This window comes from Talpa europaea (assembly GCF_964194135.1).
Source record: "Talpa europaea genome assembly, chromosome: 14".
Taxonomy (NCBI): Eukaryota; Metazoa; Chordata; class Mammalia; order Eulipotyphla; family Talpidae; genus Talpa; species Talpa europaea.
In genome coordinates, this window is record NC_140082.1 from 62506900 (window position 1) to 62521076 (window position 14177).

The 14177-nt window shown below is 35.9% G+C and overlaps 1 protein-coding gene across 11 annotated transcripts in view; it reads right to left on the minus strand.

The window, feature by feature from the left end:
• Nucleotides 1-14177, minus strand: part of CDC42BPA (CDC42 binding protein kinase alpha) — a gene marked incomplete at both ends in the record, with an annotated part of 264693 nt that overhangs the window by 179386 nt on the left and 71130 nt on the right. For all 11 annotated transcript variants that reach the window (XM_084252980.1, XM_084252987.1, XM_084252988.1 and 8 more), the window contains one exon: nt 10363-10446. In XM_084252980.1, coding sequence (XP_084109106.1) covers nt 10363-10446 — 84 coding nt within the window. The remainder of the gene's footprint in view (nt 1-10362; nt 10447-14177) is intronic.

The following is a 14177-nucleotide window of genomic DNA, read 5'->3' on the forward strand; positions in this document are numbered from 1 at the left end:
CAGTTTACATTGCCATCAGCAATGTAAGAGTTTCTTTTTCACCTTATCTTCACCAGCACTGGTTGTTACTGTTTTTTCAACAATATGGGCTATTCTCACAGGTGTGAGGTGGTATCTCATAGTGGTTTTGATTTGCATTTCCTTGATAATAAGTGATGCTGAACATTTTTTCATATGCCTGTTAGCATTTGTTTTGGGGGAGAGTTTTGACTACTGTTCTGATTTCCTTGCTTGTAATTGATTTGTTCAAGTGTTCTATTTCTTCTTTATTCAGCCTTGGACGACTGTATAATTCTAAGAATTTGTCCATCTCATCTAGATAATTGAACTTGTTTGCATGTAAACTTTTCATAGCAATTTCTATCCTCTGGATTTTTGCTGTGTTTGTTTTAATTTCTACTCTTCATTTATGATTTGATTTATTTGAGTTTTCTTCCTACTTTTCTTTGTGAGCCTAGCTAGAGGTTTGTCTGTTTTTTTTTTTTTTTTTTTTAAGATTTATTTATTTATTTATACAAGCAGTGGGTACAGTAAGAAGCACGTGAGGGTGAGAGAATTCACCAGAGCCAGAGTGGGGAGGAGAACAGGCAGACCGATGAAATACACTGCTGAGGGGAGCAGCGGGCGTGGCAGAAGAGGGCTGGGCTCCATGTGGGACCCTCGCCAGCAGCCAGGGATTAAACCTGTGCTGCAGAGGCTGCGGGCAGCTTTGCAGCCCAGTGCTCAACCACTGCGCCACTGGGGAGGCCCTGTTTTGTGTTTTTTGTTTTGTTCTTTTTTTAAAAAACCTTTTAGTTTCATTCTATTTCATTTATTTCTGCTTTAATTTTTATTATTCCCTGTCTTCTACTGGCTTTTAGGGGTGGGAGTTGCTCTTTTTCTACTTCCTTGAGAAGGTAGATTAGATTGTTTCTTTAGGTTCTTTCTTGTTTCTTCATATGGGCCTGCATTGCTATATACTTATCTCTTAATACTGCTTTCTCTGTGTCCCATATATTATGGAAGGTTATGTCCTCATTATCATGTCTCAAGATATTTTTTTATTTCTTCTTTAATTTCCTCATTAATCCAATGGTCTTTCAGCAGCAGGTTGTTTAGTCTGCACATAATGAGGGAATCTCCTTGCTCTCTTTGTAATTGTTTTCTAGTTTGATATCTTTATGGTCAGAGAAGATACTTGGTATTGTCAGGGGCAAAGGATGTCCTGAGCTAATTCCATGCAGTCTTTGTGGACTCCAACCCCACTCCAGACCAAAGCCATCAAGACATTGGGAAAGACAAATCCCGTCACCACCAAAGGGAAGGTGGCTGGGACCTGAGGGTGGAGTTAAGCAGCCAGGTTTGGTACAAAAACCAAACACGTGGGCCTTGGGGGGACTCACTCTCTCGCTGGCCTCCTCGCTTCACGGCTCCTGGCTTGCGGCCAGCTCTCAGAAAGCCATTTGGGATTCCAGATCGGCGGATCAGGTAGGACACATTTAAAACTTTGTCTCCCACTTTTCTCCCTGAGTTGTACATTTCCTCATTTGCCCTTCCCTTGTAAATAAACCTTTTATTAACCTTTCGTGTGTGCCTGCAGTAGAGTATTGATAAGTCCTTTTAAGCGCGCGGGTGAGGACCCACAGTCAGGCAACCTGTTTTGTATTGGGGCTGCCCTATAACAGTATGATTTCAGTTTTCAAGTACTTGTTGATGTCTGTCTTATGACCCAGTATGTGGCTGATCCTGAGAATTATCCATGTTCACTTGAGAAAAATGAGTTATCAGTGTTTTGGGGGTGCAGTGTCCTATAAATGTCTGTTACGCCCCTTGTGGCCTAGATATTTGTATAAGGCTATTGAGTCTTTGTTTATTTTCTTTCTTGTTATCCTGTTCATTGGTAAGAATGCAGTATTAAAGTCTCCTACCACAGATAATATTTTCTCCAATGTTTGTTTTCAGCGACAACAGTAATTGTCTAATGTATTTTGGTGCTCCCTCATCGGGAAGTATATATTGATAAATGTTATGACTTCATGGTGTACTGACCCCTTGATCATTATGTAGTGTCCATTCATGTCTCTTGTCACCATTTTTAGCTGGAAGTCTATTTTATCTGATATAAATATGACTGCCCTTGCCTTTTTTGGGGTACCATTTGCTTGTAGACTTGTTTTCCAACCCTTTACTTTCTATGTTGTATTTGAAAATAAGGTATATTTTCTGGAAGCAGGAGAAGATTAGAATTTGTTTTCTAATCCAATATGCTACTCTGTATCTTTTTATTGGTGAGTTTAGTCCATTAATATTTAGGTTTATTAATGATATGTGGAAGTCTGGTAATGCCATTATATTCATCATTTTGTGGTTATATTTAATCCTTAGTTCAGTTCTTTGTTTTCATTCCCCTCTTGGTTTAGATCCTAAGGCTCCTTATAATATTTCTTTGAGTGGGGTTTAGTAGTAAATTCCCAAAGATTTTGTTTGTCTGAGAAGTTCCTTATTTTCCCCTCATATAGGAAGGAGAGCTTTGCAGGATAAAATATTCATGGCTGGAGTGTTTTGTTTTGGAGTTTTGAATATGTTACTCCATTCTCTTCTTGCCCATAGTGTTTCTTCAGAGAATACTGATGTTAGCTTAATCAGTGTTAGTTTATCTGTTTCTTCTCCATCATCAGCTTCATTATTTCTTCTTTGTCTTGGACTCCTAGATGTTTTATTACTATGTGACTTGCAGTAGATTTCCTTTCATTAGTGTAGTTTGGCATCCTCTTAGCTTCCTGTATGTCTATTTTCATTTCCTTCTTGTGTGAAGTTTTCTTCAGTTATTTCCTTGAATAAGTTTTCTGCTTCCTTCTCTCTTCTCTTTCTTGGATTCCTATGACTCTTATATTTCCTTTCCTCATGGTGTCAGATAATTCTCCATGTGCTTCTTTATTCTTTTTCCTTTCTATCTTTGTTCATTTTGTATCTGTTTCTTCAAGATTACACTCTTTCTTCCAAATGTCTATTCTATTTCAATGGCTTTTTCCAGAATTTTTTTACTCCTCCATTGATCATTTTATATCCTGTAGTTCCATCATTTTCTTAAAGTTTTAATCTCAGGGCCTTCCTGGTGGTCTAGGGGTTAAGGTTCAGCACTATCACCACTACAGCCTGAGTTCAATCCCTGGCCAGGGAGCTGACCCACATGGCGCAGTAGACCTCTCCTGTCTCACCTGCTGCTCCCATCAGTAGTGTATTTCAGTCAGTCCACCTGTTCTGCTCCCCACTCTGTATCTGGTGAATCCTCTCACCCTGCACCTCTGGCCTACACCCCAGCTCTTGTATGCATAAATAAAATAAAATCTTTAAAAAAACAAAGTTTTAATCTCAATCTTCTGCTTGTTGTCTATGTTTCTCATAGCTTTCTTTTCTGTTTCTTCTCATATATCTCTGATCTGTTTTTCTAAGTTTTGTTTGTGTAGTTCAAATTCTTCAACTTTTTAAATTATGGCAATTCTTCATCTGACAAGAAAAAAATTTTTCTGTGTCAGTGTTGTTGGGTTCTGAGGATTGATTTTTCTCCTGTGTGTATTGTTCCCCTGAAGGCATGCTTAATCATTTGTATTTTTCTTTCTCACATGGTCTGCTTCCTAGTTTCTCTGCTCTTAGTGGGACTTCTGTTGAGCATGAGTCTCTCTCTACCACTATTTTTGGGTATTCACCTGGTGGTAAGTACAGTAGCTGAGGGCCTCTCCTGACATAGATCCAGGTGAGTAGCAGGCTGGCAGTCTGGCTTGTGGAGGCAGTTAGGGCCAGTGGGCAGAACCTCTGGCAGCTCTCACCCAAGAGCAGGTTGTTCAAGCAGTTGTTTGTTGTTGTTGTTTTTACTTTTTATGCTGTGCAGTATTTGCATATTTTTTAAAGTAGTTGACAGATCAGAAAGTAGAGGCACTGCTAATCTAATCACCTAATGAATAGACTATGACGATAATGATGATGACTACTATGACTACAATGAAGAACACTACTAACACCAACAGTTATAAGTTAAAAAATGTATAACAATAACAAAAATAGTAAGATATTAGTTATGAAACAGCACAGTTAAACTAAGATGTCATTATTACTCCACTTCTAGGTAGAGACCATTAAAATTTTTATTCATTTATTTTATCGAGGTAACTCTGGTATACAATACAGTATATGACTTAAGGGAATAGGGTCACACCTCCTCAGATGTATGTTACTATACCACATCCACCACCAAAACACAGATAATTCTTCACCAATGTTTTTCTTATTGAACAAATGAGATAATGGAGCCTAAGAAAAGTTTAACTCTTGAGATAGAAGGCACTTCCATAAATTATACTGCTTCTTCCAATTAAATAACTAAGGATATCTTTATAAGTGAAGTTAATAAAATTTGATAAATTTACACAATAGAATGGGAGAAGTTAATTGAGAGATTGTTAAATGCTAGCAAAATTTGTAAAAGAATCTGTGGATATATCAATCTTCATAATTGTAAGATGATTAAGCAATTATTCATCTGTACAGGAAAGGGGAGGTTTACAGTTACCTTCAATAATCCATACCCCACTAATTATTTATTTCTACATACTTTATGTAAATGTAAATATGGCAAATAGGTTGAAGACAATGGTCTGAAATTTTATTTTAAAGCATCAGCATTACATAGATTTAAAAATATTGGTTGCTTATATTTAATTTATTAAGTGTCATTGGTAATGGGCACAGTTTTCCAAAGTTGGATAAATCATAATCAAAATGGGGTCTCTAACTGTCTTGTAAGGATTTAAAAGTTCCAGTATAGGGCCTCCCCAGTGGCGCAGTGGTTGAGCGCTGGGCTGCGAAGCTGCCTGCAGCCTCTGCAGCGCCCATTCGATCCCCGGCCACCTGGTGAGGGTCCCACATGGTGCAGCAGACCTCTCCTGCCGCACCCACTGCTCCCCTCAGCAGTGTATTTCATCAGTCTGCCTGTTCTGTTCCCGGCTCTGGCTCTGGTGAATTCTCTCACCCTCCCATGCTTCTGACTGTACCCAGTGCTTGTATAAATAAATAAATAAACCTTTAAAAAAAAAAATACTGCTTTAAAAAAAAATAAAATAAAATAAAAGTTCCAGTATAGACTTTCTTCTTAAAATATGAAAGTTTCAAACAATTTGTTAGGTTCAAGTATTAAACCGGTTTCTGATATACTTGAAATAAATAAACACTATATGGTCATGTTATCATAACTTTTTATAAATTGCTACCTACTAGTATTTGTTAAAGATACCTGCATCTATCCCCTTTACTATGCTGTCAAAAGTATTAAATATCTATGAGTAAATCTAACAAAGAAGGTGAAGAGCCTGTACAATGAAAACCCTAAGATATTACTTAAAAAAAAAATAGCAGAAGTAAACACAAAGAAATGGAAATATATTCTCAATCCCTATTAAAGTTTCAGTGGCATTCTTCAAAAAGTAGACCAAACATTACTGAAATTTATATGGAACCACAATAAACCACAACCTGCCAAAGTAAGTATTTGACAAAAAAAGGAAGAACAGAATATAACATTTCAGACTTCAAACTGTACAGCAAAGTTATAGTAATCAAAATAGTATAGACATAAAACTACACACATATAACATTGGAATATAAGAGCAAAGAAATAAACTCACACTAAATATGAACAGATAATCTATGATAAAGAAGCCAAGATTATTTATTAGAAAAAGAAAAGTCTCCTTAACAAATGGTGTCAGAAAAACTGAACAACCACATACAAAAGAATGAAACTAGACCACTATTGCATACTACATAAAAATATTAACTCAAAATAGATTAAAAAGTTGGACCTAAGACCCAAAATACATATATAAAATACATAGAAGAAAATATAGACAAAACACTTCATGACATCAGCCTCAATGATGTATTTCAGGACACAGCTCCATTGGCAAGGAAAACAAAAGCAAAGTAAACAAATGGAACTACAGCAAACTAATGCTCCTGCACACCAAAAGAAACTATCATTAAAATGAAAAGAAACCTAACTGAATGGAAGATAATATTTGCATGTCATATATCTGACAAGGAGCTAATACCCAAGATCTACAAAGAACTCAAGCCAACTCAATTTAAAAAAAAAAATCAAAAAATAGGCAAAAAACCTAAATAGACACTTCTCCAAAGAAGACATACAGATGGCCAACAATCACATGGAAAAAATGCTCATCCTCACTTATCATGTGGGACATGCAAATTAAAACCACAATGATACCATCTCACATCTGAGTGAATAGGCCATATCAAAAAGTCCAGAAACAGTAAGTGTTGGTGAGTATGTGGAAGGCAAGGAATCTTCATATACTGTTGGTTGGAATGTAGATTAGCCCAGCCTGTATGGAAAACAGTGTGGATGTTTCTCACACTATTAAGATTAAATCTACCATATGATCCAGCAACTCTACTTCTAGGTATCTACTACCTGACGAATACAAAAACACTAATTTGAAGGGACATATGCACTCCTATGTTCTTTTTAGCACTATGTACTACAGCCAAGTCATGGAAACAACAGATGACTGGATTAAGATTTGGACAAATATGTGTGTGCACAAATACACACACACACACACACACACGATGAACTCTTGACATTTGGGACAAGATGGATGAAACTGATGGGAATTATGCTAAGCAGTAAGTCAGAATGAGAAAGAAAAATACTGAATTAATTCACTTCTATGGGGAATATATAGATATAAAACAAAGAGTCAGAGAATATCAAACTAAAATCAAACTCTAGAAATCTGACAGGAAAACTGAGACTGCTGGGGGTGGGGTGTGACAACGATGCGGAACAAGGAGAAGCAGCAGGTGGGGCACAGCGGACTGTGGAGGAAGTCTATGATGGCCTTTTTGGTGGGTTTGGGGTAGGAGCATCCTGAAAAGGTGGGATCCTACATTTCTGAATCATATACAGTATAGTAAACCTCAATAAATAATAATGTCACCTTAGTAAAAAAAAATCATTACAATATTTTTAAAGAAAAGCTAAAAAAAAAGAATGCTTGCATCTACATTCATGGGGATTACTAATCTTTAACTTTCTTCTTATGATCCTTGACTTTTTTCCATCAGTGTAATACAAACTTCATAGAATGAGTGTTGTTCCACTGATCACAAGGTCCCCAGCTGCGCTTACTTCTTTTCTCTACCTTTCAGAACATCTCACTTATGTTTGTTTTACATATAATGTCAAGGGTCTTTACCTGTACTTAATAGGGAGAATTAAATTTATTTTATCTTGCACCAGAAGCAGAATATTTCCATGACTTTAATTCAACAAAATACTTAATTTTCAGTTATTCCTTACCTTATCCATTATGTCACTTTTTCCAAGTCAGTAAAGGTCAATCCTGTTATCCTTCCCTTTCACAATTCTCCTCCGAAACACCCAGCTTCATAAAATGTAACTACAAACTTTAACTGAAAATTTCAAAGTTCAAATTCTGAAACACTAAACTGAAGGCAATGATTATTTCTGTGACAATGACTTGAACATATTATCAATATTTGCTATTTCTTAATAGTAAGACTGTTTGCTCTAGTTGCTGTCAGTCCCTTCAAAGTTTGCTTTGGTTGCAAAGAGCCTACTAGTCAAAAGCCACATCCTTTAGGAGGAGCCCATATACAATGACTGGCTGAGGCAGATGCATAAATGTTTGCCATGTGACCCAACAGGGACAGCTCTGAAAGACCATTTCTGCTCTACAGTTCCCTGTTAGATGAACTGAGACTGTTGGGACAGCATGACTTCTCTCTAATAAATCATGTTTCAATTCCTTCCCTCCTACAAGTGTCAATTACAAAAGAAAACTGTAATAACTATACTACTCTAAACTCAAGTCCAGTGTGTACTACCTGGAAATTCTAACTGCTGACAGTAGGCAAATGAGTCTTAGGGAAATTCAAAAGTAAAGACTGAAGTTACTGAATATAATGAGAACTGGCATATATGCCAGAGTGACAGAGCTTCCAGATAATTTTTAAACAGGGTATTATTATACAGTTTTTACCTCCAATAGGTAGGAAAGGCCTGAACATAAGTAGGGCATAATCAAGAGTACTTCAGCTTTATCTGTCAATGTTTCACTTTTTTTTTTTGTTTTACAAAAAGGCATGTGAATATCACTTGTGCAGTTATTCCATAGACAAATAAAAAAAAAAAAACTGAAAGCAAAAAATGTTACTAACTCTAGATGATGGAATACATTATTAACTTCTTCTTTGTGTTTTGCCATATTTTTCAAACTTTGTAAAATTAAGAAATAATTATTTCCTTTCACTACAATTTTATCAATCATCCTAGGAACTTTTTTGCTTTTCCTTATGTTTATTTCTTTCCAGGTTGCTACAAGTGCTCACTCCTCTTAGTGTAATGAGGGAGTATCCCCATCAGACAGGTTGCTATCAAGTAGTTTCTAAAAACTAACTTCTCATTATCCTTTTATGGATCTTATTAATCTCCAGGGTTAGTACTCAGCAATACACATTCTAGACATTAAAATATGGAAATAATTATACACCAATAAGTTCCGCTTCCCTGAAACCTTCAAGTGTCCATCAAACCACTCAGTATGATCCAGCACAGCACAGAAACTCACCCCAAAATTTACGTGTAATCTTAGTATTCACCTTATCATACCAGTTATTAGTTTTTTTTTTTAATTTAGCAGAACAGTTTTGCTATAATATAGTAGTTAGTTTACTGAATTTTTGCTGGCACCCAGGTGCTATCCATAGAAGAAATGTCCAGTTACACAATAGGACAGCCAAGTGGAAATTCCACCCACCATCTGTCAGATTTTGTCTCATGATGTTCCTATTTGTGAGACATTCATGTTTTATGTAGCTGCATCTGTTTAGCAGAAACCAGGTGAAATATGAAACTGCCTTCACCTGAGTCTGAGAAATGGGTGTAACATTTAGTTTCCTAGTCTCCAGTAATCAGGAAAGCATATGAGAAAGAGATTAGAGTGGTCATTAATGTGTCATTTCCCAGTATTTGCTACAGTGATCAAAGAGTTATTTCTGGTAGAGGGCAAGAACCACTGTTGCTGAAGCATATGAACTGTTTTTTTAATACGTTAGTCTCTTGATAAATTTATTCTTTTGTTATTTGTAGTTTTTTTTAATTGAGATAACATTGGTTTACAACAATATATATGATTTAGTGGTATAGGTTCACACCTCTTCAGATGTATGTTACCACACCACACTACCAGCTAAGCACCCGTAATCCTCCAACACAGTCCACTGAACTACCTCTCCCCTATACTCCTCACCCTACCTCCCTGTTTGGTAGCCTCAAATCTGCAGTCAGATTTCAAGGATTTGTTTTGTTTTAGTTTTCTTTATTCCTTTGTTTTGTTTCTTTATACTGAATATATAAGGGAAATCATGTGGTATTATGATATTTCACTTAGCATAATCCCTCCATTTCCATCCATGTTATCCCAAATAGCAAGATTTCATCTTTTTTTCTATCTAGTAATATTTTATTATATTTATATATGTGTATATATGCATGGATGTGTATACACACACACACACACCATATCCTCTTAACCCATTCATCTTTAGGCACTTAAGTTGTTTCCATAACTTAGCTATTGTAAATAGTGCTGCAATGGACACAGAAGTATATACATGTCTCTGAATTTGTGATCTTGTATTATTGAGATAGATACCAAGTAGTGGCAAATCTATTTTTAACATTTTGAGAGAACTCCATACCATTTTCCATAGAGGCTGAACCAGTCTATATTCCCACCAAGAGTTTCCAGCAAATCTTTCCCTCAAACCTGGCACCAACATGAAATTGCTAACAATACATGCAATATATTTTACTGTCATTCTTTAATACACAACAAAATATAGACTTTACTGCATAACCATCAGTAAAAATGATTCTGAAAGAGTATATTAAAAACTCCTGCTGACTTTTCCTTGGAATGGGAAACAGATACATACAAAATGATCATAACAAGCAATGTCAAGTTGAAAATAGATCATTACAAAATTTCTTCCTATAAAAAGAAACTGGTCTCCAGACATCCTTCTAACAAAAATGCATATGCTCCACATTACAAGGGTTTCCATTTGGTTTCATCTATTATTAAATTATTTTCACAAATTATAACATTTATCATAACTACATCATAATTGTAAATTGCTGGATATGTCTTAGAGCTTAAAAGATAATGCTACCATAAAATGTTACTAATTGATATTTAAGAATATATGAACTCTGTAACTTCAGTTTTCTAAAAATATTTCTAAAATAGTATTTAAATAGTCTAATAATTAGAATCTTACCTCAGCTCTTTTCAGCATTTCCCATTTATTCAATATTTTCATGGCAAATACTTTATCTGCATTTTTTAGTTTCACTACAGCAACCTAGAAAAAGAAATACAACTTTTAAAATATGACAAATAATATTTTCTGCAGTCATCCATTTTCCTTTTTCCTCTCTGTAAAAAAATAAATACCAAAATTATCAATTATTCCATGCAGTTCAAATTCTAAGGTCCTAAATCAAATAATTGTCAGCTGAAAAAGTTGTATTAGTGAACATGTGCCAAACAAATAACTGTATTTTGTAAACACTGTAACAGTTGGTGCTTATATATTACATCCACCTTTTCAAGCTTTCTGCCCTAGAATTTAAACTCAACATCTACTGTCATTAAAAAAAAAAAAGGACCAAAATGCTCAACATGAAATAACAGAACTTAAGTAATGCATGCCAAATTCTAGCACGATGCTATAGGGAATGCCAGCTGCCAAAATAAATATTTTGTGGGGATCAAACAATATGAAATAAAATAATATTACTTTTCATATAACGCAGACTTACACATTACACTTTAAACCCAAACACACACACACACACACACACACACACACCCTAAAGAACAATTAAGACTAACAACTCAACAAATTGTAGGGTTTAAACATTTCTTTGTAACAAAAAAAAGGAAACAGATATTTCTCTAACTTTTATTTAGTTATGTGTCAAAACAACTTTCAAATACAAATAAAAAAGGCCCTATTGTTACCCTCAACAAACTGATCACACTGTTTCTATTTCTTAGTTTCAATTTGACTAAATGTCTAACGGCCCCTCCAGCTTGCTGGGGATGCTACAGGACTGAGCTTCAACTACAGAAGAGAAGACAAAGGTTCAGCGAGGATGTTTCCAGTCATCAGGAATGGGGAGGCATAGGGGAGGGGAAAGCCAAATAGTCCCAAAGGAGAAAACAAAGTATATCACATATCGCATACAGCATATCGCAAAACAGTTAAAAGGGCTATTTCCAAGGTAACAGAGTAGGTTTATATACAACTGGCAAAAATTTTTTATGATGGTGGGAACAAGGGAAATACTCCATTTCAAATACAACCAATTGGTCCTTTCGTCATATCTGGTCATATCTGTTAAACTGTTCTTCCAGTGTGCTCAAGTATAAGAAAGGGGGCTATACAGACATAGAAACAACTTAAATGCCCATCGACAGATGAATGGCATGCATATGAATATGCATAACTATGTATGTTTGTGTGTATGTGTGTCTATGTATGTAGGTATGTGTGGAAATTCTGCTTTTGCAAAAAACTGAATGAACCTCAATGACATTATGCAAAGTGAAATAAGCCAGAGAAATACAAATATTGTATGATCTCACTTATTATATGCAGACTCTGAAGAGTAGGACTCAGAAACCGAGTAGAATGGTATTTGTCAGGGGCTGGGAGGAGAGAGGAAAGGGGAGGTACTGCTCAAAGGGTACAAACTTCCAGTTACAAGATGAAAGTTCTGGGACCTAATATGCAGCATGGTGACTTTAACACTCTATTATATATTTGAAAGTTGCTAAGAGAGATTTTAAATGTTATCACCACCGTAGTAATCATGCGAGGTAATGGAGGTGTTAATTTTACTGTGCAAATGATTTGGGGCCTCCCTGGTGGCGCAGCGGTTGAGCACTGGGTTGCGAGGCTGCCCCCAGCCTCTGCAGGGCCAGTTTGATCCCAGGCCACCGGGCGAGGGACCCACATGGAGCAACAGACCTCTCCTGCCACTGGCTGCTCCCCTCAGCAGTGTACTTCATCAATCTGCCTGTTCTGCTCCCCACTCTGGCTCTGGTGAATTCTCTCACTCTCCTGCACTTCTGACTGTGCCCAGTGCTTGTATAAATAAGTAAATAAATCTTTAAAAAAATGATTTGCACAATATATACATGTATCAAATAATCACTTTGTACACCTTAAACTGACACAATGTTCTATCAATTATATTTCAATAAAGCTAGGAAAATTGAAGGGGCAGTAGTGAAGAACAAGGAAAAACTTGAAACACTGTTTCACTAAGATTTTAAAGGCTGAAAACACAAATTTAACTACTGTGTAGACTTAAATTGCACATATGTTGTATAATTAGGATTTAGGTTAGAAGGACAGGAGCAAAATGATAGACATGCACACATTTAAGGGAGGGAAGACATGTAAGGAATTATCACTTAAATTCACTCATTCTGCTTTAGGGAAGAATAACTGAAAGACCCAACACTTAGATATCTTCCCCTCCTCAGGTCATTATGTGAGAAAAGTACCACCAGTACATTATATGAGAAAAGATCCACCAGCTTTCTATGTGCATGAGTATATAAATGATAACTAATAGTAGTTGGGGGCAGGGTAGAAAGAGAAACAGTAGTATCCGACACATACTGAAAGTGTTCTAAAGGCCAGGTATTCTACTAAAAATCTATAATCCCTTAATTCACCATTTTAAAAATCAAAAGGTTTCACAATCCATTTGGCAACATGTACTAATATCAAGCTAATTATAGCTTTTAGTTTCTGCTTTTTAAAATCTGATTATTTTAATTTAACTACATCACTTAATGAAAAGACAAACAAACATGCTTCACTGGAGAAACTCTAATGCACTTGTTTATGGGATGCTATTCCAAATCCCCATAGGATTTTTAGTTTCAAAAAAAAAAAAATATTGGAAGCAAAATGACCTCTGGATAATAGAGCTGTCAAGTAGAGATAAATAATCATTTATTGTGGGTTTTCTGGGGAGTGGGGAAACCTGCGGCCAGACTTGGGTTTTAGTCCTGGCTGTGTCATTAACAGTATTCTCTGGGCAGATAACCTAAACTTTCAAAACTTCAGTTTTCCATCAATATAACAAAGTTTAAAAGGCCTTATATAATGATAATACAGATTTAAATAATTGGTATAAGTATAAAGTGCATACAACAGGGTCTGGAACTTAGAGAGTGCTCAAAAAGCAGTATTACAGTATGCCAAGCATGGCACTGGGAAGATTATAGACCAATCTCTTTTTTTTTTTTAACATTTATTTTATATATACAAGAGCTGGGGTATACGCCAGAGGCGTGGGAGGGTGAGAGAATTCACCAGAGACAGAGCGGGGAGCAGAACAGGCAGACAGACCGAAAACACTGCTGAGGGGAGCAGCGGGCAAGACAGGAGAGGTCTGCTTTGCCATGTGGGTTGCTCCCTGGCCGGCCGGGGATAGAACTCATGCTGCAGAGGCTGCGGACAGCTTCACAGCGCTGTGCTCAACCCGCTGAGCCACCAGGGAGGCCCTATAGTCCCACCTCTCAACTAACTTGTTCTATCACTAATATGCAATAGATAGTATACCTCTAAATTTTCTAACTACAAAATAAAAACTTTGAGCTCTTCACCTTCTAACTTCTATAATTTTATATTCATAATACATATATATACATAAAAACATATAACTAGAAATATCTTCAAATGAAAACATATACACACAAAAACTAAACTACAGTATTTACCGTAGTGTAGTTTCCAATAGTAAAATATTGAAAATAAATATTCTGGAAGATAAAATTGACTATCACAAAACAATAGAAAACTACAGAAATTCTTTGTTAAAGTAGCTATTAGTAGGGAAAAGTTCACAAAATCTACTTAAAAGAAATTTATCAAAATTGCATGCTATGATTATTTTACTATATACTTATATATTTTTGTGCCATTTCAATTGAGAAAGGCATAAAAATAACACAAAATCAGGTATTTCTAGACAATATGATTTCCACTCATTCTTCTACATTTTTTAT